Source organism: Lagopus muta, chromosome 6, assembly GCF_023343835.1.
Source record: "Lagopus muta isolate bLagMut1 chromosome 6, bLagMut1 primary, whole genome shotgun sequence".
Taxonomy (NCBI): domain Eukaryota; kingdom Metazoa; phylum Chordata; class Aves; order Galliformes; family Phasianidae; genus Lagopus; species Lagopus muta.
Genome location: NC_064438.1, coordinates 24,431,230 through 24,456,896, shown reverse-complemented (window position 1 = coordinate 24,456,896; position 25,667 = coordinate 24,431,230). Strand labels below are relative to the sequence as shown.

Here is a 25,667-nt window from a genome sequence, read left to right as displayed (position 1 = left end):
AATACAAGAGAAAAAAAAAACAAAACAAAAAAAACAGAATTTTACTTCTTGTTTTTGCTAACAAAAGCCACCACCAAAGCGTATTTGGCTTTTCTGGAATACATCAGGTTAAAAATTAAGAATACAGCCATCTTACTGCTTATCTTCAAAGATAAAGCACATGCAATTTGTCTTTAATGTCATCTGCAATACCAAAGACAAACAGCAATTTTATAGAACAGCAGGTTCATAGGTCAATACTTTTTCCACATAGTGCATATGCAGGTTATGGAACAGGACAGTACGGGCTTATCAGGCTTCAAAAAGTGACTCCACAAATTCATAGAGCAAGTATAAAGGTAGATATCATAATTTATTAAATACAACATTCACATCTGTTCCTCCAGAACTATGTGAGACACAAACACTGTAGATTAGAAGAATGAATCAGAAAACTCTCATATTACCTCCTTTTCTTTGTAGATGGAACAAGGATACAAGGACATACATACTTCTAGTGCAACACAGTACACCTCTTCCTCAGCAAATATCACTAGCACATGTTCACACTTCCTCAATGTGAGACACTTCACAAGAAGACAAACACAGAGTCCTTGCTCTCATTTTCAAAAGCCCATGACTGACTCTGAATTAACTGTTCTGGAAGAAGTGAGCTCTTCTATCATATCCCTCTACAATCGTACCACACAGCAATCATAGCCCCAGACTCAACTGAAACACTTACCAGAACTGGGAACCTGAAGATCAATCTTTACATCGAAGTCATGGACTTTGAAAAGATCTTCTGAGAGGTCACTGGCTGATTTAGAGTTCACATCTTTATCCTTCCCTTGACCCTGAAAGAAGAAAATGTAAATATCCAACCCATATCCGTACAGACAAAGGTCAGAGATAAGAATACTTTTTCCCTTCACTTAATCACAAACACATTTAGTTCAGCTGTTATTGCTAAACAAAGTTAGCTTTATTTCTCCACGGCAGAAATAGCTGTTCTTTTTCTACAATAATGCTTCACACGATACTTATTTCTAGAACTGAAAAAAGCCCATTTAGTTTTAGTCATAAGCTTCTAGAGCAAAATGGTGACAGTGGGAGGAAACATAACAGAAGCAAAATGGGAAACTTGCCTTACTCATGTCCTTTGGAGCATCTGGTAATACACCAGATCCATATTTTGCATTTAGCTGGGCAAGGATAGCAGCCTGGACAGCAGGATCTCGGGACTGCAGGGGAAAATAAAACACTGCATTTAAATTGGTGGCCATTTTTTTTTTAAAGACAATGCTCACGCTCATTCATACAAAACCAACAGAGAATGGGGATCAGTTAGTCCGATCTTCAGGATTTCAAAGACAAACTCATTCTGATAGCTATGTAATGCATTAAACTAAAAGTTATCCGTCAGAAAGTCCTTCTTTAAGACGACACTATCTTTTTTGTTGTGATTTGCTCCTGTGACTAGACTTAACACTATCCTCAGATGTACTTGCTTTTATCTTTCAGTTCTGGCTAAAATACTGCACTAGAGAAGAAACTGTTACAAGACTATTTTCTTTACATGATAATGGTTGTCTAGTATAACAATTTTACTCAATTATGATTCTACCTTTCAATAAATAATCATTTAATAAATAATCATTTAGCTCAATTTCCACAATAAAATCCCTTTTCTGCTTTGCTAATCTGTGGAGACTGACAGTGCCAACTTTACCTGAAAGGAGAGAAAAAAAAGTAATTTAAAAAATGGTACTGGTGGCATTTCAGAATAGGCTTCAAAGTTTTATCACTTACAGGTAAGAGGTGATCCTCCAGCTTCATTATCCATCACTTATGTATCTATAGATGGCAGTAGCAGTTTTTGCCACTATCACAATGGAATTCTGTGTTAAACTGCTTTGCATCACAGGCCCAAGAAATCTGGGGCCCCCTTTCACAAATCTTTAAAGATGATCTCAACTAATGAGAAGCAAAACCAGCACCTAAAGTAAACTGCCTTCCTAAAGCTAACTAAATACACAGTAAGTATTTCTATGTGTTAGAATTCACTAAAAAAAAAACACAGTTGCTTTTCCATGTGCCCACATAATTTACATCCTCTATGTTGGGGGAGGGGGCACTTTTTTCCCCTTTTGGGGGAGAGTAAGGTTAGAATCTCAATTACATCTCATCCTGGCACCCGGTATTTTAATAGCAGATGGCACAGTTAGGCACAAGTACAAGCAACATTTTCCTTCCTACTCTCTCCATTGTATTGTTTTCTGCTGCTCTGCAAATTGCCCCAGATGAACTTCAACATTATACTTACATTAGACACTATTGTGGGCTTGCACTGCCGCCTAGTAAAGGGGTCCATTTGCTGGTTTTTCATGCTGTGACTTTCAGCCTGAACAAAAAAGGCACACCATTTTGCAGTTAGATGCTTACATCCCTGCAAATCTTCCCACAGCACCCCAACCATGCACACACACACACGCGCACACACACACACACCAGGTACACACAATATCAAGGTCATAGAAAAAACAGTATTACAGACAAGAAAGATTTTTTTTAAACACCCACCACCCCATATTTTACAAGTCAAAACTGCCCTTACTGAATACAACAGAAAACACCCACACAACAACCCTTAGGGTAACTGAGGCTTTAGCATTTGTTAAGAAGCTTAACTTTTCTTAAAAGTGTCACCACAGAGAATTCAATACTATTTTCTTCTTCAAAGTCTCCTTTCTGGTATCTTTGCCTTATAAAATGTATTACATTACTACTACAGTCAGGAATCTCCTGACTGAATTGGTCAAAAGCAAAGCAATACACTTTAAAAAAAAAAAAAAAAATCATATCACTTGCCTATTTAAAAGTTTTATAAAATCATTAAAAAAAAGAGCAACTTCATCATGCAATTATCTTGCTCTGCATCATTTCATCTCTATATACACAGAAGTATTAATTTGGCATTATTTACCACAAGAGCCTTCTCAGACTCAACAATATTCCACTCTCTATTTCGTTGGTTGATGTAACTGCAGAAAAAGGGAAAAAAAAAAAGAAGGGAGGGATAAAGAAAAAGAAAATGACTGTCATTTATCAACTCTTACACAATAAAAAGCCTGTCAGCATTCTTGCATCTTCATCTGACCACAGATTACTCTTATTGGAATGCAACTGATACCAGGGTTACATAAAGAGTTTCTGCTTTTGACATTTTTAACTGAATGACACATATAAGGAAGTGGAGGTGAATATCAGCAGGCAAATATTAGCAGAGCCATCACTATGCAATCCATACAACAAAGAAACAAAGACTTACAGTTAAAACACTGCTGATTTAATTGATTTCACCACTCTTCCTAAAATAGCATCAACCAAAATACAGAAAGTGCCCAATATCAGTTTCCTACCTGATGGCAGAAATGTTTTTTGTTCGTTGACGATCCAGGGCCTCTGCTCTCTCCTCAAGTTCATTAAGCTGATCTTGAATCTGTTTGGCCTTATCTTGGTCCCCCAAGTCCTCCGCCATGGCCTTCAACCAAACAATAACTTGTTAAGCACTACCTTTTTTTTTTTTTTTTTAAACCACAGAACTAGTCAAAGAAATGAGGGATAGACCCAATAATGAGCCAGCAAACCCTATTCAATTCCAAATGTCCTAACCACATATAATGAGAACACAGCAGAGAGCTAAACTCCCCTTTGCAGCTTAAAACAAAACTGGATTTCTCATTCTGAAAAATTCTGTGAACTAAAGATTACTTAGGAATGCCAGTCTCAGCACTAATAGGACCAGTCAGCTAGTTGATTCAAGTTACATGATTTAAGCTACACGTTTGAGTAAGTTTTATCATTGCTATTTGACAGCTCAAGAAAAGACACTATTTCTGCAATTGTGAGCTGCCACTTATTTTAGCAAGCTGGAGAGCAGAACGAAGAAAAACAGCTTATTATGCCATCTGGTGATAACAAAAAGGAATTGCACCCCTCTGCACCATAAAACTAACAATTTATATATTCACACTTAGTAAAAAGTGACGATCAAACACTGCAGTTTAGCAAAAGAACGTAGAACATATGATTAATATGAACTCTTAGGTTTTGTATGAAACGCAAATGTCCTGAGAAAGGGCTGTACCAAACAAAACAACGTTTTCTATCTGTCTTCTGAGATACTTAAGACAGTTTGTTTACTTGTCTTCTGAGCTTTGGCTTCTCAGCACTGTTAAATCTATGCATTTCAGGAAGTGTACATGTAAAGCAATTTAGTAGCAAGTAAACCTTTCAGCAATGTATTCCTTTCAACACAAACCACTGGCCATTATCACAGTAAAAACTGTTACCCTCAAGCAAAAGGCAATTTAACACTAGTTTTGAAAACAACTGTCAAGTGTTACTAAGGAGTAGCTTACAAAAAATAAAAGGAAAACTAGTTTCTAAAGCTGAACAGCTTGAGAACTTCAAAGGACACAAAGAGAGACAGGTAGAATTGTTGGCAATTGCCTTCAGCGAAAGAATGCAATAGCTTAAGCTGGGTTACTTAAGAATTCTGAACTCAGTAATGAATCTTGAGATCCACCTCTTAGCTGTATACTTAAAGTTGAGCTTTCAGCTGATTACTGCCAAAATCCAGAGGAGCTCCAGTTCTTCAAAATCAAAGACTGTACTAAGCTTGCAGGCATCGTCTCATCTCTCACCTTCTCCTTTAACAGCTGAGTTTTCTTCATAGCATAATTTGGAGGGGCTTTTCTGAACCTTTCCTTCTCTTTCACGATCTGTAAAACCAGAAGAAACAGCAAAGAAATGCAGGTATGCAATGTCTACTTTAATACTTGTACTCTAGAAGCAACAGATCAGAATCATCTAAGAAATTTACTTACTGCCACAATATTTTACTCATGCTCTTTCTCTGCTGCATTTTTTATTTTGTGACTTGGTAATGAGTTACAGTTCCATTCCCCTCACTTAACGACCTACAAAAGTCTTATGCTAATCACATTTGGTCAGTATGAAGCAAATAGTAGGCTGTAGGAACTGTAATAAATGCATTTACCACCACGCTGTGAGCTTTTTATAATTTGAGAGATATGTTGCCATACTTTGATTAGGAGTTCAAAGCCCTGCAACGCAAGTTGAAGAGGAGGTAACAAAGAACAAAGATGAAGTAAAGCAGAAACGTGAACCAAACAGCTGGATCACCAAGATACTCTATCCAGTTATAAAATCTCACTTTCTTTTTAGGAAGGTGATACCATGATCATTCTGCTTCTAAAGGCTAATCTGCTACTCCACTTTTAAGTACTGCCATAGCCTCACAATAACATGCTGTTTACCTCCTCAATATCCTGATCGTTAAACTTGTAGTTGAGAGCTTCTTTGATGGACACTTCCTTCTTGTTTATCTCATCTAATGTGGGTAACTGCATCCCAGCAGAAAACATCTAAATGAAATAGAGAGTTCATTTTTCACTCAGAATACCAGCTGTAGAGGGCTGCTGAGAAGAAATTAAAGACTGGCAAACTTACCGCTTCCTTCCACTTCATAAACTCACTTTCAGTGAATTCCTGATTTGAGACAAACTCCAAACGAAACACACGCTGATCACTGCCATGCCTGCAAGAAGAAAAACGTAACACCCCTTTGTGAAGGTACAGAGCTGTAATCTTATACTAGTTGGTAAGAAACTGACTCACAAAGCCCCAGAACAGACACTTAAAGCTACTCTTTTGGCTCACATACTATTTATTCCTAACTTCAGTAAGATCAGCCACAGCTCAGGAGCTTCAGTCAGCTACTAGTACCAACAAATAGTGCAAAGGAATACTTGATGACATGTCTGTAGGGAACAGTAGTATCCTCAGTAGAAAAGGGAAACAGACTTATCTCACACCTAAACTTCAAATCCCCTATTTGGTGACCCATGGCATGATCTTGGGAAACAAAGTTCTTTCACATTTGGACCGATAGAAGTAATCTGTAAGTAGTACTGAACTGTACCAAACGCAGAAGCCAGCTGCAGTTTAATTTCTCATTCGCTGGTTAGTCAAGAGCCAGTAAGCCTTAAGATTACATTCTATGGAGACCTGCTACTAACCACTCCTAAAATTAGTTGCCATCATGTACGTTTCAATCAAAACACAGAGTTCTCTCCTGAAGTAGCATAAGCAGCTATTGTATATCACAGTGGATGCAGATAAGACCTATTTTTTTCCTGCTGTTACTGCATATTTTCACCCACATCTATTCTCCACATACTTTCCCATTTCTTCCAAATGATGAATTTCTTCTTGACCTATCTCACCAGGATGTTTTATAATGTAACTGTTAACCTTCACCTGATCCTAGAAGGGCTGTAAAGACAAGCGAGAAATCTACAACTATATTCAACTTCTTCCCTCCAAATTACTGTTTATGTTGTAATCACTCATGCCTTTAATACACTTGATTATCTCAACACTTGACTAAAGCAATTGTGGAAAAAAAAAAAAAAAAAAATACAGAAAGGCTCTCATCATCCCTCCGCAGGAAACATTACATGATATAAAAACAACTTTGATCCAGGAACTGATGAGGGTTATTTTTGTATCTCACCGCAACTGCAGTCCTTTGTTTGTCCGGGTACCACCGAGTTGGTAAACCTTTGCAGTCTCTACCACACCAGTTATTTCAGCAACCTGTGCACAAAAGAAACAAAAGAATGCAAATGCATGTGTTTGTGTGTGTGTTCCTCTAACATACCTGGGCACGTTTAAGTCTTTTCACTAGATATCAAAAACCTTAGTCTCATTAACAATTCTAACCAGACCAAAGCAAGCAGGACTCTTCAGCAGCCATTATCAGGTACTGAGTTCATTGCACCATGCATCACCTTCAAATTGGCAAGAAGGATTTTTTGGTTGCTGTTATCTTCTTAGTCTACCTCCAAGCCAAATGATGCACACTTTCCTATTTTCCCTTACATTAAATTAAACTAGGGTTAATTGAATTTCCCAAATGACACCATAGCTATCCACATACTAAACACAGCCTCCTCTGGGACCATTTTAATGCAATTTTAGACAGTATTATTACACCCTATGGTTGTAGTTACAGCAATGATAGAAATAAGTGTTCAAAATCATCTTCTCTTCTAAAGCACATTGCTGTTGAAATGTGAGAACTGAGATCATGCAGTAACTGGGGAACATTTCCAGAAGAAGGAGCAACTCTTACTCATCCTTACTCTGTCAGAGTACCCTGAACTCAAGTTTCTTACACAAGAGAAGAGACAAGACAGCAAGTACCAAAGCAAGAACAGGCTTCATTAGTGCTCCTTCCCTCATGTAATACACACACACCACACACATACCCTGTATATATACATACATCTACACATCTGTATGTATTATGTCATCAGCCAGCTTGATTTAAAGACCAATAACTGTTTCCACATCTTCACCTACCTGAACACACAGGTATTTACCTTAAAAGTATTTTTCTCCATTTCTTTGGCAGCAACTACATTTTCTTGCTAGAAAATACCTTTTTACATTAATCACCCTAATCATAGATTCCTCAGAAGTACTAAGCTGCAAATACTGTATTACAGCACTACAAAAAGAACTAAAACCCTTGGAACTAAACTCACCCGATAAACAGGTTTGCTGTTATGATTTCCAATGCCAATACGGACAAAGCAACCAGTGACTGTCTTGGCAAAGAAAGGCATATGACACCAGCGTTCCAGCTTGTGCCGCGATAACCGTACTCGGTTCAGTTCTTCAGGCAAAGACACTGGCTGAGATTTAGGAGGAATTTCCTCTTTCCTGAAGTGGGAAAGATGAGAAGGAAAGTGAACAAAATAAGAGATATAATTATCAGAGCAAGGTGCAGTAGAAGTTCCAAATATTTAAATTACTAGTAAAAAGAAAAGAAGATTAATATACTAGTTGACCGTAGATATGTAAATTTAACATTCATGAGAAAAGTGTAATGCAACTGACTAATGTTACCCATTATCTTTGCTACCACAAAGCAGAAAGACTTGTGCACCAAGCCAGCACATCTTTCTCCCTGGCTAATATGCAAAGGTTCTGCAGCAGCTGAACTATAGGACTAAAATCTAAACTGTGTGAATTGGGATTAGGATAACACCTAGACACACTCATCTGTCCCCACATAATTCTCTAAAACAGATCTACCTAATGTGAGTACCTGTGCTTTTCATCACACAATAATCGTAGTCCTATGTTTACTACTTACTCTTCTTCTTCATCTGAGGATGAGGATCTGGATGAGCGATCACTTTTCTCACTAGACTTATCATCCTCTTCCTCCTCTTCATCGTCAGAGTATACTTCACTAGTCTTTAATGGCTGTTTTTTTGCAAGCAATTCAGCTGGAGGAGAGAGAAAAAAAGCAAGCCGTGTTTTGTTTTGTTTTTCCAATCAAGCTTATTTTTTTTTTGTGCTGAAATCTCATTGTTAAAAAAAAAACACTAAAAAAACCCAGCATAACTGGAAAGCTGTTATCTTTATATTAGATACAAGTACCACATGCTTAAATCTACTAGCAAACTAAACACTCCATTGTATATATTCAAACTGAGAAATCAAAGTAATTTAATTGCCAACTTAGATCTCCATTGTAGTTATCTTCAGCTTCCCTACTTGACTGCATATAGCCATAGCAGATAAGCATAATAACTGGATATACAAGTTAAAACTATCACAGTCAGACAATTTATTCTTGTTTTGCATGGAAAATAAAAATCTCACGTGTTGGAGTTTGGAGCCACAATTAAAACCCACCAGAAAAACAAAAAAGTAATGCATTAAAAGTCCGTGACAAGAAGGACAAGATGACTTGCCAGTGAAGAAACTAGCAAATGCAGACAAGATAGCACAAGTACAATAAACACGGTTTAGATGATTCAGAGATGAAGTAACGGACTCAAATACATGAATTAGACATTACTTAGTAAGTGGTATTCAGTAAAATATCAGGGAAGTTTGCTGTGTTTTCAGATCATTCCTTATGGGGGAATAGAAATATAAAGAGTTAAGAAGTATCAAATAATTTTCCAGGTCATTATACTGGTCAAAAGACCAAGGAAGATGCAGACAGATCATCCATCCAAAGTGTAGGACCGCTGCATTAATTAGAAACAGGCAGAAGCACTCGCAGAAAGCAAAAAAAAAGCACAGAACAACAAAGCCTTCATACCTGTTCTGTTCTTCCTTTTCTCTCTTTCTGCTTTTAGTTCCTCCATTGCCTGAGATTTCTTGTCTAATTTCTCATCCCGCTTTGATCGTCGCTCTTTGTTATGTGACGTGACCTAAAAATATGCACAGAAATCCCTTAGCACTGGGGAGCAATTCATGAACTAAAACGAAAACAATGGTTTGCAGACCAAAAACTCTTCAAATGGAAAATATTAACAAATTCAATTTTAAAATAATCAGGTGGTGTGGTTTTTTTTTTTGTTGGTTTCTTTAAGTTTGTCCTTTCATAGTCTAGGGAAGGGTAAATATACAAAAATTAGGGATTTTTGTATCAAGAACGATTAACACATTTATTCTTCAACATTTCTGCCATCAATCTCAAGCTCCACATTAAGAAGGTTAAAAAAGACTAGAGAAATAAAACTGAACTAAAATTCTGTAACTAACAAGTCATGAAGAAAAAGAAGGGATAAATATTAATTTCAAAGACTACTTCTCAGGCCAAAACACTCGTTTTCCTTCAGCAGTAAGGAGAGCTGATAAATTACTAAAATCAGATAATGAAGTGTAAAGTCTGCAATAGGAATACAAATCCAAAATGCTGGAAGTCCTCTAATTCTTACTAAGGTTCTAACTAGAATTAGAATGCAGTTTATGTAACAAGTGGTCATTGAAAGTAAGTCAGGCGTTTCTGGAAGGCTGCACTTTTATGTACACGTATGTATGTATGCACTAGCACACTCTACATATGGATTTACATACATATTATATATGGACAATATGTGTAAGTACATTCATATGCAAGTACATATGTGGAACTGAGAGGGGCGTGGGGAATGAGACTCAACCAACTTCACGTGGGCCTGAGGGAAAAATTAATCTCACCCAACTTAACGTAGGTGGTAAACATCTATTTCACTAGAAAAATAATGTAGGCTGAATTGCCCCCTCTGAATTCATCCTTCTGCACAGAGGAGGCAAGAAACTACAAGAGTAAACAAACAACGATTCACAGATGGCGTTAAGCAAGATTAATTTCATCACATTCTGGGAAGCTAACTGCCCAGACTTCTAAATTAAAGGCAGGCTCTCAACCTAACAATTCAGCCATTTGAAACTATAATTCAGTTACACAGGCTTCACTCGCACACACAAGAAATGGCATTGCCCTCTTTCTCCTGGAGATAAGAAAAAGAAAAAAAAACAAAAAAAAACCAACTTGTGTTTCTCCTAGAATTCAAGCTATTCCTTCACACAATGTAAAAAGCTGAGCAATTTCCGGCTCTCTCAAACTTTAATTTGTAAGAAGGCAGCATATAAGAATTCCAGACTGAATGACAAGCCTTGTCACAGGAACTCTATGTGTAGCCACAACTCGTTCTTTATTTTGCGTTTTTCATTGAAAGGAGTTATCAGTGCACCCCTCAGCAGGCCAAAGATGTCAGTCTCTTTTTAAATGAACTTGAAAGGCTAAAGATAGCTTGAGCATTGAAATGAACCAAATCCTGACCTGCTTACTGTGCTGTTTGACATTTTTAAGGGAAAAATGTCAGGGGCAGGGAGAAACAGCATCCCATCTCCTGTTGCCAAGGAAAAAAGAATCAGTTACTAAGATACATTTCATTTCCTACCTGGGATTCTTGGATCTGTGTGAGTTTTTTCTTCTCCTGCTCTTCCTCTTGCTTTTTCTTTTTCTCTTTCTTTTCTTTCTTTTTTGCCGTCTTCAGTTTTTTCTTGATTTCAAATCTATTAGATATTTGAAAGAAAGAGCGCATGAAAGAATTCTCCCTTCTCAAGTGAGCCAAGTACCATTACACTGCTATCTCAGATTAAAAGGTCAGTAAACTCCAAGAAACGTTTGCACTGCTTGGCCTAAGATAGTTAACCCCTTAACTCCGCCCCACAACACTGGTGGGTCTTGCTCCCCTCCCATCCTCTCTTCCCCAAGAAAAATAAGACAAGGAGAAGCTGAGCACAATAAAGTTCAGGCTTACAGAAGATGAGAGCTAGCCTAAAGGGGTGGGGAGACCACATACTAATAGTTTCTCCCAAGAAACTCTTATGTCAGCTTAATCTTTGCCAGAATAGCGACCATTGCGTGCTGCCTTCAGCTATAAAAATCAATTGGCTTTTATGCATAACTTGAACCTTAACAGCAAAAAAACTTGGTTCTTTTAAGCCACCACCATGCTAACTTCTTCCTGCTGAAACTCAACCCGTCTACCTGAACTCACGTCTGTAAGAAAGAGAAGTCATAGCAAGTCACCTGCTACAGCACATTCCATCAGACACAGGTATTTTTTGTGATTTACCGCTTCTATTTTGACCTTCCCTAAACATGTTATCCTGAAATCTCATTTTTAGCCACTGTACTCAGAAAAGTCAATTCTGCTGGAACCATCCTGTGGCAGATTCCACTGCAGCATACACTGGTCACTGCTTTAGCAAAGTGTGCATGTGGATTAATAAGCAAAAGCTTACAGCAACTGAAATTTAAAATGCATTATCCATATGGCACCTTTCACCTTTAAAACAAAGCATAACACACTGGACACAGGCATTGTGTCACATGCCCCGTTTGCTGTCATCTCCAAAGATTTAGCAAAAGATACATAAAGACAACATTCTGAACGATTCAATTTACCACAAGAAGTTAAGTAACTATCCCTCCCACAACCACCTCTTAGCTCTACCTGCCAACCCCTTCCACCGAACAGGACAAACTTGTTTAAGATTGTATCAGAAACTCGAGCTTAAATTCTTTTGCTAGTTTGTATCAAGTATTTTCATGTGATCACTTAAAAAGAAAAAGATTCAGTTATAAAAAAAACAAACTATGAATGAAATCCAGAAAAATGGTGGCCTTCTACCTGATCTAAGCCTAACCTTTCCCCCATTTTGATCTGTTTGAGGAGGGCAGCAGACAAGAAAAGACACAGCAAGTAGTATTAAGAAGCACATTCAGTCAGTGTTCTAGGATAACTAGATAGCTGATTGTATTGATTTGAGTCACACAATAGTGTCCGTCCTCTAAAGGAATTTCTCAGCAAACAATAGAAGAGTCACTGAAGAGGGAAGAAAATGAAGAAAACGTGCCCCACATACACCAAATCTTTTGTTACATAGGTGGAGAAAACAAGTGATCAACCTACAGGGAAGCTGCCTGACAGTAAAGCATTACAGCAACGAATAACACCAAAACAGCTAAGGCAGAAATCCACAAATGAACCCTGGAAAATGACATTTCCAAAACCACTCACCTATATCTCAACACCCCTCCCTTCTACTAAACCCCCAACAAGCTTTATACCCACAGAGGCAACCTGTAGTTCTGCTCTGTGCTTCACTATTGCTTTTTGAAAAAACTGACGAAGCTCTATGGAACTTTATTCTTTCTCATTTTCCAAAGTAGCAGCATATGACAGTCAGTACAGGAAAGACATATGAAGAAGTAATCCTAATGGCTGTCATCTACTGCTTAAAGCAGGGATAACCACACACATTCAGCAGCTGTGAAACTTGCAGAAACCAACCTTTTTTCAAGAACACGCAGGATTTCTGCTGTATGCTTTAAACAAGCTTTAAGGACAATTCACACAAAAATCTGTCATGAAACTTAACCTGCTTTGGAGTGCTAAATGCCTGACCTCAGACATGAGAGCGCAGTCGACGCAGCCTCCACACAGAAAAGTCCAAATAAAGAATACAGAAAAAATATCTGTAAAGAAGGATCAAGCTGGAGAATATTAATCCTAAAGCACTGGAACACTTTGATCTCAGTTTCCTATACAATGGTATCGACGAAAAATAACAGAGGGAATAACAATTTCATGGGAACACACAGAAGGGTTCTCTGCTTTTCAGTTTGACACTATGCAAGAGTTAGACTTAATTACTTGCAATCTGCTGGACTGTCCAGCTATTTACCCCGTTTTTCTGCTTTATTCCCTCTTCTCATTTTTTTTAAATTATTATTATTCAGTGTTTTAAACAAACAACGTAAGTTACCTGCAAGTCACAGAAACAGCAACTTAAACTTCCATAACGTTTACTCATATAAATGAGAAAATAAACAGTTCACACAATATGAAACATGTAGGATATGTTATACATCACTGTTTATGTGTAGGATTTAATTTCAACAGTCTAACTGAACAGGGCATTGCAGAGGATTTACCTCAGTGCTGTTTATACAACAGCCTGTATAAACATGCTATCAAATATCAACAGTCTAAATTTACCTTCTCTTTAGCACTTCTCTCTTCTCTATCCGATTAAACAGCTCCTGTTCTCTCTCCTTTTCTGTCATTTGTTCCAGTCGAGCCCGGTCTTCTTCATCTCCCATAAGGTCTTCTCCATAGCCATCATGGAATTCCTCATCTTCAGATGAAGAATCTGAATCTGAGCTAGATGAGGAGCTGTTGCTTTCCGAGTCAGACACTTCTCCTAAAACAAAATCACAAGGCAGTAAAATTCAGCTGGGGCAAAGCCCAACCACTTCAATGTAGCGTGTTAGCAGAGGGCGTATATATGAAAAGTCTGCATGTAATAAAACCAAAACCCACTAAATATTTTAATATAGGAAGATGCACATACTGCAAAAAATGAGGAAACAAGTAGTACTGTGTATGAACAAGATGCATCACAGGTAAAATTCTTTGCAGAACAAGAAAATCTTAGAAGCCCTTTCGATCAGTGTTTGGGTCTTACGGTTAGATTTCTATGCCTACATGCTTACATTACTTGGAAGTTTCCTAAACATCCATAACACCTGTGTGTGTTCACACCTCAAATGCCACTATGAGCCACTATCAATATTCCTTATTACAGCAAGTGAAGTAACCAAAAATGGTCACTCGAAGACTGCAACTGTAGGCACTGCTACATCACAAGATGGAATTAAAGTTCACTACCCTTGTAACTGTCAAAGTTGCAAAGCAAGCTGCATTACAGTAATAAGTACCCCCAATTACACCTGGGCTTAGGGAACAGCTGAATCCCCAACAATACTGGGTAACACTACCTTTGAACTTGATCCAATGCTGTGACTATCTCATCTAATCAACCACATTACACCAAAATCCAAAAGCAAACAGATACTAGAATTCTTTATTCCAGTGTAAGCCAACCCTCAGTATTCCTGGAAATTTCCAGCTTCACAACCTTACTCACTTACTTACAAGCCTTGGTTTGTATGTGCTTATAGGTACAGGTTCAGTCACTTCATGCTTTGGACTGTCTCCACAATGCTTAACATACCTAAATCTGTAAGTTTCTTCAAATGCTTTCTTAACTTTGACTTTTAGTATTAACTGAAGTTGTAACTAATCACCTGCAAACCTTCACAGACATGATAAAAACAGGAAAGAACACAAGAAGTCTGCCCAGTGTAGAAACATTCAATAGTAATGTTAAAAAAAAAAAAACCAAACCAAAACACCTGACAAAGTTGAAGAATTAAAATTGTGACTAATTTAAGTGTAAATGTGCAAAACATCTGATTCAGGGCAAACACATAAGATAAGCTTCTGCTTGCATTACAGAATCATGGAATTGTAGGAGTTGGAAGGGACCTCTAGAGATCATTGAATCCAACCCTCTGATAAAGCGGGCTCCCTACAGCAGTTCCACAGGTAGGTGTCCAGACAGATCTTGAATATCTCCAAAAAAGGAGACTGTGCAACCTCTCTGGGCAGCCTATTCCAGTGCTCCATCACTCTCACAGTAAAAAAGTTCCTCCTTCATTATTTAATGTTACATTCATTCTCTTTGTTGTCACAATAATTCTATGAAGGCAAAATACACCAGTTGGAAAAAAAGTAAATGCTACCCAAACTACAGATGGAAGGAAGAAAGGTGCTTTCCCAGAAGAAAGTCAAATAATTACATCATACATTCTCCAACTGAAGCAATATTGAGTGGTGCATTTCCAGTGGAATGCCTACAGCCACGCTATGTTGAATTACAGTAAAAATACATTATAAATACAAATTGCCTGGAACTATGGCAAGTTTAAGTCATTCACAGTCTGCCAGTAACATAGAAAAAAGCTCTCTCAAGTAGTCTTTAACATCACCATTTAGCTTTACTTTACAGTATACCCAAAGATGCAACTTCACTTGGCATTCTGCTGTAAGTACATGCTGTATGGAGATGGACAGGTATTATCTTACCCTCTTCAGGTGCTGAGCTCTCAGCTGAGCTGTCTTTATCTGAGCTGCCTGAAGAGGCAGCTTTGTTCATCTGTTTCTTCATGGCTCCTTTCTTCTCTGCCTTACCCGCCTTTCCCTTTTTTTTGTTTTTAGAACCTCCAACGGTCCACTGTAAGGAAAAAAAACAAGGGATCATAATGCAGGAACACTGCTCCTCCCTTCTCCATCCCTCCTCAAAACACTGGAGGGAAAATGATTGGGAAAAAGTCCAGTATCTGACAGCAGCAAATCAATCATACAAAGGGCGGGTGGGAAGAGGGAAAAACAAAAAATCAGTAGGTAACTCAGTAAATGAAAGCATTTTATGGTAGCTTTTTTCTTTTATTTATTAAAGGCAAAAAGTTATCATTTCAATCGAACAGTTGAGAAAACACTCCTTTAAAATAGGATGAACACTTCAGAGTTCAGTCTCATGTACACTGGGGAAGAATTACTGAAGATAGATAGCTAAGAAAACAATTTAAGTAACAGGTGTCCAGATGTATTTGTAAAGGTTATCATCAGCTTACTACTATTAAACAGAAGAAGCAACAGATGCATCTCTGAAACTAGTTTGTTCAAGAACAAATTTTAGATTTCACAAAGGAACGCTCATTACCTGAGGCTTATGGATAGCTCAGTTTTGCCAAGAGTTTGCAGTACCTGTGCATTTTTATGCCAACAAACCAACAGCACACTCATTCTTAGACAGTAGTGCCACCTTCTGCACCTTACATATAGTGCACAAGTCAGAACCACATCAGAATCACAAAAGAAAAAAAAATGCCTAGGCTTAATTTTAACTTTGTCTTAGCACCGTATCTTCACTTTAGGCTGCAGTTTCTAAGTTTGGGATCTATGCCACCACATATACATAAGCATCAACTTCAAGCACTAGACTCTCAAGAGAAGAGACAGTATTTACCTTAGTGTGACTTCTTACTACTTTTTTTCCCTGGTCCCAACCATGTGGGTAAAGCCAGAAGGAAACAGAATTGACAAGGATGGTGTGTGTGATTGACAAGAAGATTTTAAGGCTTTACAGTGTTCAGCAACATGCTGCATCTCCTAGAATTTCTCCAGATTCTCTCTTCAGAAATAAAATGGTTTGTTTCTAAATAAATATATTTAGAACGTTATCTTCTTCATAGCTGTATGCTGCCCTCACCACTCATGCACATCAACAGCTCAAGCATGCCATCTATTCCCCTTCAAAAAGGAAGCAAGCCATGACAAAAGCATGCAAAACAATGCTTAACAGAGATCTTATATGGAAGATTATAAATTTTTTTCAACTAAACTACATATATTCATAAGTATATGTATTTACATTTATATGTATTTACAGTTAATCTTCAGTGCACACACATTTCAGGCTTCTTCATCAAATCTGACCTCCACTTCCACATCTTTTAGCGTATACCAAACATCTCCAAATGGACTTCAACCAAGTAGTCAGAGGCTACTACCTGATCTATCAGTATCCTTAAAATTTCCCACCTTTTGATTGAAGTCACAACCATCCTTGTACCTTCCACATTAGTGTTTACTTCAACATCACTTTTAAGTGTCAGCGACGCATTCAAACTTATCTGACAAAGGTCAGGCAGAAATTCTCTTTTCTGAGGGGTAAGAACAGCTACCTAGTGGTGAGCCTTGGATTGCAATCCATGCCTCAATCTGTTTTGCATCACAGGACAGGTGAGAAGCTGCACAGAAAGCATCTAATTTTCTATCAGCCTGAGCTTGTGTTTACAACTTTACTGGTTCCCATATCGAAGCTCTACTTGTTCAGTGTCACAGTGCTGCTGCCTAACTTCACCAGTATATTGCCACTAATTATCCTGGTCATCCAAGCCCAAGAAATAAAAAAGCACTACTGGAAAGCCATGAAAGGCTTGGCAACTCACAGCCCAAACTGAAGTCTCCAGCCCCTTCCTCCTATTCTAGCACATCTGCAGAGATCAGAAAGGGAAACACATGTTCACAGCTAGCATTAAGTAAAAACATACATCCAGATACAGTCACCAGAATTTGTTTGCTTTGCTTCCCTTCCCTCCATCTCAGACATAGAACCATAGCTTCCAAAAATCTGTCCTTCATTGCAGTTCCTCCAGTTTCCCTTTCCCTCGCTCAAAGCAGGCAGCTCCAGTCAACACTTCCCATGCAATATCCACAGCTACAAAGCCTACTCCGAGCAGCCCCTGCCTCCTTGGCCACCATCTGGAACCCTCCACAGTTCCAGATGTAACAAGTTAATAAACCCATGCCAAAGTGTGCTGTAACATTGCTTTCTGCTCATTTTTTTTAGTAATATTGAACAATAGAACTTTATGGTTCACTCACAGGAAGCAGACAGAAAATATTTCAATTTTCCCTCCTGCTTCAAAGGTTCACAGAGCTGATCACTTACATATTTCCCCAAGAAGCCCAAGTGAAGATACAATATCCTGAACGGACTGCCAACACAAAGTGTCCTTAAAGTCAGCCAGATTTAGAAGTCAACTTCTAAAAAAGCAACCAAACAAAATGATTGAAGAAAATAATTTATAGTCCAGGAAACCTGGACCATATTTTGAACAGGGAGATGAAGACCTCAAGAGGAGAAAAAAGGAAAAGTGAGCCGTGACTGTGCAGAATGAAGTAGAATTCTTACCAGTGCTACTCAAATAGCCATCAGCCTATTCACACAGTGCCCAAACATACTAGCCATTCAGTTTTCCTCTTTGCAATTAGCTATTCTTCCTGCTTTTTACATCAGATCAGGCAGAGTTGTAAAACTGAGTTTACCAGCCCATCCTTGCCATATCCTCCCCTTCTGAACAAGTGTTTTTTTTTAAATATACAAACAAAAGGCAAATTACAAGTCACAACTTCAAAGCAGACCAGGACCCCTCACCAATGTGTTCTTTTTCTAGCCCGGATGAACTTACACGCCATGGCAACACAACATCTTCAGTGCTCAAGTAGCAGGACTGCTTCAAAAGTACTGCTGCCTGTTTTATGATGCTGGCCCACACCATCAGAGGCAGACCTTGGAAGTATGACAGTATGGATGTGAGCACAGTGGGGCAGTCAGCGGTGTGCTTCAGCAGTGGCAACAGTGGCTCAGCTCCACTGGTGCAGATTTTTACCAGTGTGGCAGGCAGGCTCACAGGCACGGCTGTATGACACTCTGCAAGCTGGGCCAGTGCCAACAGTTCACCTCCATTAACGCCACTGACAAAAAAGGCAGTCCTCCACACAACACAAACTGCGGTTTCAGACTGAAGACAAACTGCAGGCAGCATGGACATTAACATATGGCAGGATTTATAGTCTTCACGGTTTTTCAAGATGACAATGATCTCTACCACCACCCTGACAACTAAACAATGAACAAAAAGCCCTTGTTACTTCTCCTGTCTTTCAGGGTCTGCACCCATCATTCGGAGAGCCTCAAACACCTACACAGTGACTACTGTCTAGCAATTAGAAAACTTAAGGGGTCATTTCAGGCCAAGAGGAGACTTGAAGTATAAACACCAAAACGGAAAGGGGAGAAGGAGGCAAGACTTTCTAAAGTCATGGAAGAGGCTTTTTTCAGGAACTAGCTGAATGAAGGCCAAAATTCACCTATCCTCCCCTATTGTCTGAATCTCACTCAGATCAGCTCACAAAAAAAAGGAACTAAGAAAAAAAGAATACATTTAGTAAGTTTAATTTCAGTGTAAGCTGCAAATTAACACTTGCTCTGGAGTTATTTTTGGAAGTCACTGTACTGAAAAACACTGAGACCTGCAGAGAGACAACATGGAGATGGCAGATATCAGATGTTCTCAGGCAGCACTGTACTCCACAACTCTCATGCAAGACTCTCATGCTCTGAGATCTGTGTCCCTGTAGGTTATTCCCATGCTAGCCTGCAATTTAAAGTTACTCGCTAACTAAACTTTGTATCTGCTTTGTTCCCACCTGGTTCACAACACTTCTTTGTGCATGTTAGCCTGCACAGCTCCAGTTGACATTTGCACATCTGCGGTGTGCGCTTCCATGCTAACAACAGCCACCTTTATCTTCCTTAAAGACAACTCTACTATTCTGCGTTAACAGCTGAAGGAAATTGTCTCCACAGAAACTCAAATTAGAAAGCGTACAGCCATGTAGAGGCAAATTAAAACCCACTGTTTAAAATTCTTTAAGTTTGAAGAAGTATGGCAAAGGCCCCACAGGAGCAGAGAACATGTTCAGTCTAACAGGCATAGTCAAGCAGCATTATGAAACAAAAGCACACAGGGAAGACATTTAACACAGTAACCTCTACAAACCCACAAGATATCCCAAAACAGAAGGAACACATGCAGTTTTCTGCTTATCTGTGGTTTACCAAAGCTCTTGAACTTTAAACACAGTAAGGAGATTTAAACTTTCAAGTCCTTTCCTAATAACAGCAGCACAAACCCAGAATTGACTTACTGTCTGCATGAACTCTGCTTTACTTTTTCCTCTGTTCCACAGCCCTTAGCATGGCTGAAGAGTTGCCTCCTCCTACCAAATCTGCCTATAAAGGCCAAAGAACAAATCCTCAGTGAATTCCAGTCTGGTAACAAATATTCATGACCTAACTTTCCATGCCTTGAAGTATCTTCTATTATCACTCTACAGCTGTTAAAAGGCACAAGCAAACCCTTCAATACATTAGAATGAGTGTAAAAGGATGCCATCTTATACAAGCATTGCTATCACACCCTTCAGGAGCATTGCTGCTTTTTATCTAAACTAAACTGATGTTAGTGAAGCAGTTCCAGAAGTCATCCAAGCATAGCAGAGAGAATTATCCATGAGCGACAACGCCAGGATAAAAGGAAGCGCAAAAACCTAGAGTGAACTTACCACAACACCATCTACACAGCACCTTCAATCCGCAACGAGGCCAACACGTACTTCTACTGCAGTAGCCTCAAAAGCAACTGACTAGAAGCAAACATGCAACAGGTTAACAACACTCTGGGATGGTGAGCTTGTGAATGGTCACGGCCACATGTTGCTCCACAGATACAGAAACCACCCTTACACCTGTGTCCAGCTTACTGTATCTCTTTGAGAAGGTGGAGGTACTTGCTAGCACAAAGCTTTGTGGGCATCGCTGTTCATCTGCAGTCCAAACAGCAGTTCAGCCAACTCAGCATACATATTTGGCAGACCCACCACAATACGATTCAGTGCATCTCTCCTACTTCATCATTTATAGCTCACGCTCAGGCTCTTGGCTGGGTAATCTGATTAAGACAACAGGTCCTTAAGAAATTATAGAACTCAGTATTTGCACACAATGATCATCCAACATGGCTGAGTTTTCACAGAAGTGCACTCTCACTATAAAAACAAGCAATACATGGGTGTAAAGATCTCATAAAATCACTTGGGCACCACTATACACATTGTATGATTTGTACAAGCTCTTAATTGCAAAAAACGCATCATCTTTCTCTGACCTAAGTTCCCCAAATTTTCTTCCCTATGGAAAAGTAGAACGTGGCATTAAGTCTCCAAAGCAGAGATTGAGGCACCTTTCCTGCATATATGCAATATGCCAACTATCCTGGAACATTTAGGGCTAGCCAGGAACCACAAAGGATGTAAGCTTAAGCACATTTACCCACAGCAACAATTTCCATGCTGCTGCCTCAAAGTCCTCATCTTCCAGGAAGTCAAACAAAATGGTTTCAGCTTATAGACCCTCCTCCTAACCCCCAAGCCTAAGCAAACCCCAGAGCAACCATAAGAGCACTAAGCAAGACCAAGGTTGTTCAAGCAGGAACATTAAGCAGTGAAGTCCAGGGATGCACACAACACAGTGACTGGCTAAAGCAGAGCTGTCATAACCTGGCCTGTCTCACCCTGCGACAAGAAGCAGTTCAGAATGCATATTTCAGGCACAGGAATAGAAGCATGTCCTAATTATCTCTTCTCTAAACCTTTTCCTCCTGCTACTTGGAATTCAGAAGAACAGTATCGGGGAAGAAATGTTACATAGATTTGGAAGTTCCAGTTGCACGAGGCACAAGAGAGTTACCACTGCATCTGTAAGGTCCGTGCGTATGAAAAAAGACAGACTTGACTTCGGAAACATTTGTTTTCCTAGCACTGCTAGGAATGCATTGCTGTACACCACATGTAAAGGAAAGGTAGAGCTTACATGTAGTTACACTTAAAAAAAATGAATAATAGGATTTATTCTATCAGTTTTCACAGATAAACCTGGGGGAGAAGACTATAACCAAGGTGCTCTCCAAACCTGCTTACATTTTCAGATGAACTGATCGCCCAGCAGCGTGGGATAAACACTGCTGTGTGCTGTGAGTTCAGAACACTCAAAGCAACAGGTTGAGTGGTAGCTCAGTAAGATGGCTAACATCTAGTCCATTCACAATTTTCTCATTCCTTATTTGACAGTAACAATAATAGCAACCAATTTGCTGTGTTGGTTTTGTGTTTTGTTTTGTTTTTGTTTTTTTAAATAAATGCTTGAAACAGAGTCCCAATCATACTTATTAAAAAAGTCCAGCAAGAATCTACAGCACTAAATATACTAGAGTGTGTGCACTCTTAACATGTACTGGAATAAGTTCCAGAATCCCAAATGCTAAACAGTTAATGGTTCATCACTGATGTTTCCTGCAAGCTGTCACAGTGAATAATCCTTCCCATATTATTGAGGGGGGGGAAAGCAGAACAGTTCCTTACTTCATTGTTAAGAACAGATGTAATAAGAGACCTGCCATAGTACAGAAAGCTTGCAAACCCTTCAAGAAAACGTTCTTATTTAAATAACTAAGTGACCCATTTGTCAGACCCTCTGTTTTAATAAATCAATTTCAATTTTCACTTGCATAATAAAGCACAGACTTTTCCTCAGCTCTAGAATGTAGCACCAGATAAAAAAAAAAGACATGTAGCAGACCTGTCTATAGCACTGCTATACAAGAGTTTGTCAAAACCCTAAACCAAAGTAATTCTAAACTCTTGCCTGCCTTCCTTTCTTCAGAAAGACCAACAAAACCAGCCCCTGCTGCACACTCAAATGGTTGAAGTATTTCACTGTAGACTTACTAGAGAATCAAAGCAGCAAAATAGGACAGTTCTGCTGTGAAACAGCCCTACATGCTTTAGCCCTCCTCCTCTCTGAGGAAATTCTCCCAAAGCTGTACACCTCGCTCCCTTGAATTCAGAGTCCAGCTTCAGCTACTTCATTATCACATCAGCCACAAACATAATACAGCAAAAACACTAGATGTAAGGAGATATGTCAGAAACATTCATACCACACGAAGACGGGATTAAACAGGCAGTCAACTTTACCACATTCACATTATTTTGTGTACAGTTACTCTAAGCTCATTACTCACAACAAAGATAAGACTTTCTGAGTACACATCCTCTGAGCTAAATGGTTCTCTACCAGTTCCACTGATGGCCTGTTCCACTCTACAGTATAAGCAAGCTAAATACACCATGTGACAAATACCTTCACCACAGAGGTAGAGTCAGACAAATCAGAAGTTCACTGCTAACATGACAAACTCACCTCATCATCGCTGTCCGATGTCTCAGAGTCCGAAGATGCTGTAGGTTTGCTCGCTGGTGGCTCCTTTTCCTCAGAGTCACTTCGTTTCCGTTTGGCCAATGACAAGAGCTCCTAGTGAGAAAAAACACACACTGATTTTAGAAAGCCATAATTAGTTTTACCTATCCAGGTCAGTGCACGCACACCTTCCCTGTGATATTTGAGTGGAACAGGATGATCTGCACTAACCGGGAAACAAAGTCCCCTCACATTTCATAAATATGCATATACTGAGAGCTTTAATACAGCTGAATGTTACAAAAGGATTTTGAAAGCCTTAAGTATCACCACCATCACTTTTTTGATATAAACAAAATCAAATACATTAACTTTTGGTCAGTGATATTTAAATCAGGTAAAAATTTAGAAAACCCTAATTACATTGCCTGAAAGCCAAATGCCACTAGAGAGAAGTGCAATCAGTGCTGGAGCAGTTCATCTTGCTTCCTTTTTATTTTTCAAGACATTTGCAACCATACATGTTATAAAGGAGATATATCACGGCTGATGGTTTTAGTGAGACTGTTCAACTCTGTTCCACTGCCCCTAGGTGCCAGGGAATGCACTAAAAGCAGCAGACACACACAGAGCAGGCACCAAGCTCAAACTTGTGAAGCAACCCCAAAAGCCACACAGGTAATCACAAAGAAGTAACGGCTCACGAGTAAACTCACAGTTTACTGTGAGTAAACTCTGCTAACAGACTGTTCAGGTGACAGAAGCAGTAATTCAAAACAATTATTTCTGAAGCTGCAGTACTGCCTTTGTAGTCCATGACAAATAATTTACTATTAAAACATTGCTCTGGGGCTGATGAATCTTAGTGGTGAGTAAAAATAAAGCCACACCAACTTCTGCAGGCTTGGGAAGACAATACTGGATGGGCTTGAATGAATTTCACAACTGGAAGATTATCTCCACAGCAAACAGATTAGAGTTTAGGACCTCAAATGAGAACATAAATATTGCTGAAACTGACAGCCAATGCTTTTACCAACAAAGTTGGCAATGACACTTCACAAATCGTTTTCTGAAGACAACATCCTACGCTAACAGAACGTATTTATACAATAAGCAGCTTTCTTTAGGAAGCACCTGGTGTTTTCTACAATCATTTTCTAGACATCACCTCTAACAACTGTTGCTAAGTAGTACTTACTCCAGCACAGATTACCTTCCATCATGATACCCCGGAGTTAACATTCACTGCTGCCTTTACTCCAAGCAGTTTGTCTCTTTCTTTCTAGCCTTACTCTTTCCATTTTCTGTGTCAGCACATGAGAAAGACTCCTACTCCTTCAACTCAATCAGCCCAGCTCCCTACCAAAAGCTGTCAAGCATTTAACCAACAGGGGCCTCACTCAGCATACACTCATCCTTGAAATCTCACCTCAGGAACAGCCCTGCTGCACAGTTTCCACCCTTGCATGTGCATGTCCCTGCTGTGCACAGCTCCCCAGGGGACAAAGCAAAGGCAGACAGCTTTGGTATCACTACCAACCAGCACTGAAGTAGAGCTGTAGATGCACGCTCCTAGCAAGTAGCAGAACTGTGCAGCTGTTGCTCCACCATCGCTCTGCTTGCCTTATCTATGCTAGGGTTAGACCAACTCCTCCCGTTTTCAGGTTCTGAAGCGACCACAGAATTAATATAGCAGGGTGAGAAGCTGACAGCTTTAGAGGGCAGCAGTACAATCAAGGCAGGCTCTACTATGGAATGTTTGTCTAAAGGGGCGTAGAAATTGCAGCTCCAGTCTGCAAAAGCATTTCTGAGCATTTCAGGCTGGTGTTATTTATTTATTTACAACACAGCAACAGCTTCTCTGTTAAAAACTCAAGGTCCGGCACACAACTTGAAACACGTGAAACCAACCTAACTTCTTCACAGAAGAAGGGTGACCACAGAAGACACACCGCACTTGGCCTACGTCTTTATTTACCACCTGTCAGCACGTGCCGCCCCGAGAAGGCCCGTCCAGAGAGGAGCGCATCCCCTCCCGGGGCCCCGCGATTCCCACGGCGCGATGCCCCACGCCGCACCCCCAGCCCCGGGCCGCCGCCGGCAGGGCACGCGGTCCGAGTGGTTTCCACCGGCGGAGCCGGGCCGGCAGGGCCCGGGAGGGAGCACCAGTTCGCAAGCCCCCGGGACCGGCGGTACGGCCGGGCACGCCGCTCCCGGCGGGGCGGGCGGTACAGCGCAGCTTCCCGCGCCCTCAGCCCTCCGGGCGCTGCCTGCCGCCGGGCCCCCCGCCCGCGCCTCAGGAGCCCGAGGGCCGAACCCACGCGCGTCCCCGCGGGCCCACAGCCGCCGGCACGGCCGGGCCGAAGCGGCGCTGAGAAGTCTCTCCGCGCAGCCCCCGCGGGGGCCGCATCCCTGCCGGGCCGAGGGGAGGAGGGAGGGAGGAGAGAGAGGGATGGCGGCTCCCAGCCCCGCGCGGGCCGGAGGGCCCGGGCCGGGCCTCCCCGCGCACCTGGTCCAGGTTCTCCTCGCTGCCGCTATCCTCGGTGTCGGAGTCGATGAGGACGCGGCCTTTCCGCTTCTTCACCATGGCGGAGGCGGCTTCCCCGCGTCCCTCTCCGCCGGCGGCGGCGCGGCGCTCCGAGCGGCCCGGCCTGCCCCGCGCCGCCCGCCCGACCGGGACACAAAGGGCACCGCGCATGCGCACCGCGTCGGGG

The 25,667-nt window shown here is 40.4% G+C and overlaps 1 protein-coding gene across 1 annotated transcript in view; it reads right to left on the bottom strand.

Annotated features, from left to right (window-relative positions):
• RTF1 (RTF1 homolog, Paf1/RNA polymerase II complex component) overlaps positions 1 to 25,666 on the bottom strand; it is a 28,584-nt gene extending 2,918 nt beyond the window's left edge. The window contains exons 1-17 of the mRNA XM_048949988.1: positions 25,463 to 25,666; positions 22,954 to 23,064; positions 15,369 to 15,516; positions 13,437 to 13,641; positions 10,827 to 10,941; positions 9,197 to 9,308; positions 8,234 to 8,369; positions 7,620 to 7,797; positions 6,584 to 6,666; positions 5,518 to 5,605; positions 5,325 to 5,432; positions 4,689 to 4,766; positions 3,402 to 3,523; positions 2,966 to 3,023; positions 2,306 to 2,383; positions 1,128 to 1,223; positions 725 to 836 (exon numbers count right to left, since the gene is read on the bottom strand). Of these exons, the coding sequence (XP_048805945.1) occupies positions 725 to 836; positions 1,128 to 1,223; positions 2,306 to 2,383; positions 2,966 to 3,023; positions 3,402 to 3,523; positions 4,689 to 4,766; positions 5,325 to 5,432; positions 5,518 to 5,605; positions 6,584 to 6,666; positions 7,620 to 7,797; positions 8,234 to 8,369; positions 9,197 to 9,308; positions 10,827 to 10,941; positions 13,437 to 13,641; positions 15,369 to 15,516; positions 22,954 to 23,064; positions 25,463 to 25,651 (2,017 nt within the window). The 5' untranslated portion in view covers positions 25,652 to 25,666. The remainder of the gene's footprint in view (positions 1 to 724; positions 837 to 1,127; positions 1,224 to 2,305; positions 2,384 to 2,965; positions 3,024 to 3,401; positions 3,524 to 4,688; positions 4,767 to 5,324; positions 5,433 to 5,517; positions 5,606 to 6,583; positions 6,667 to 7,619; positions 7,798 to 8,233; positions 8,370 to 9,196; positions 9,309 to 10,826; positions 10,942 to 13,436; positions 13,642 to 15,368; positions 15,517 to 22,953; positions 23,065 to 25,462) is intronic.
• Between the last annotated feature and the right edge of the window lies 1 nt (position 25,667).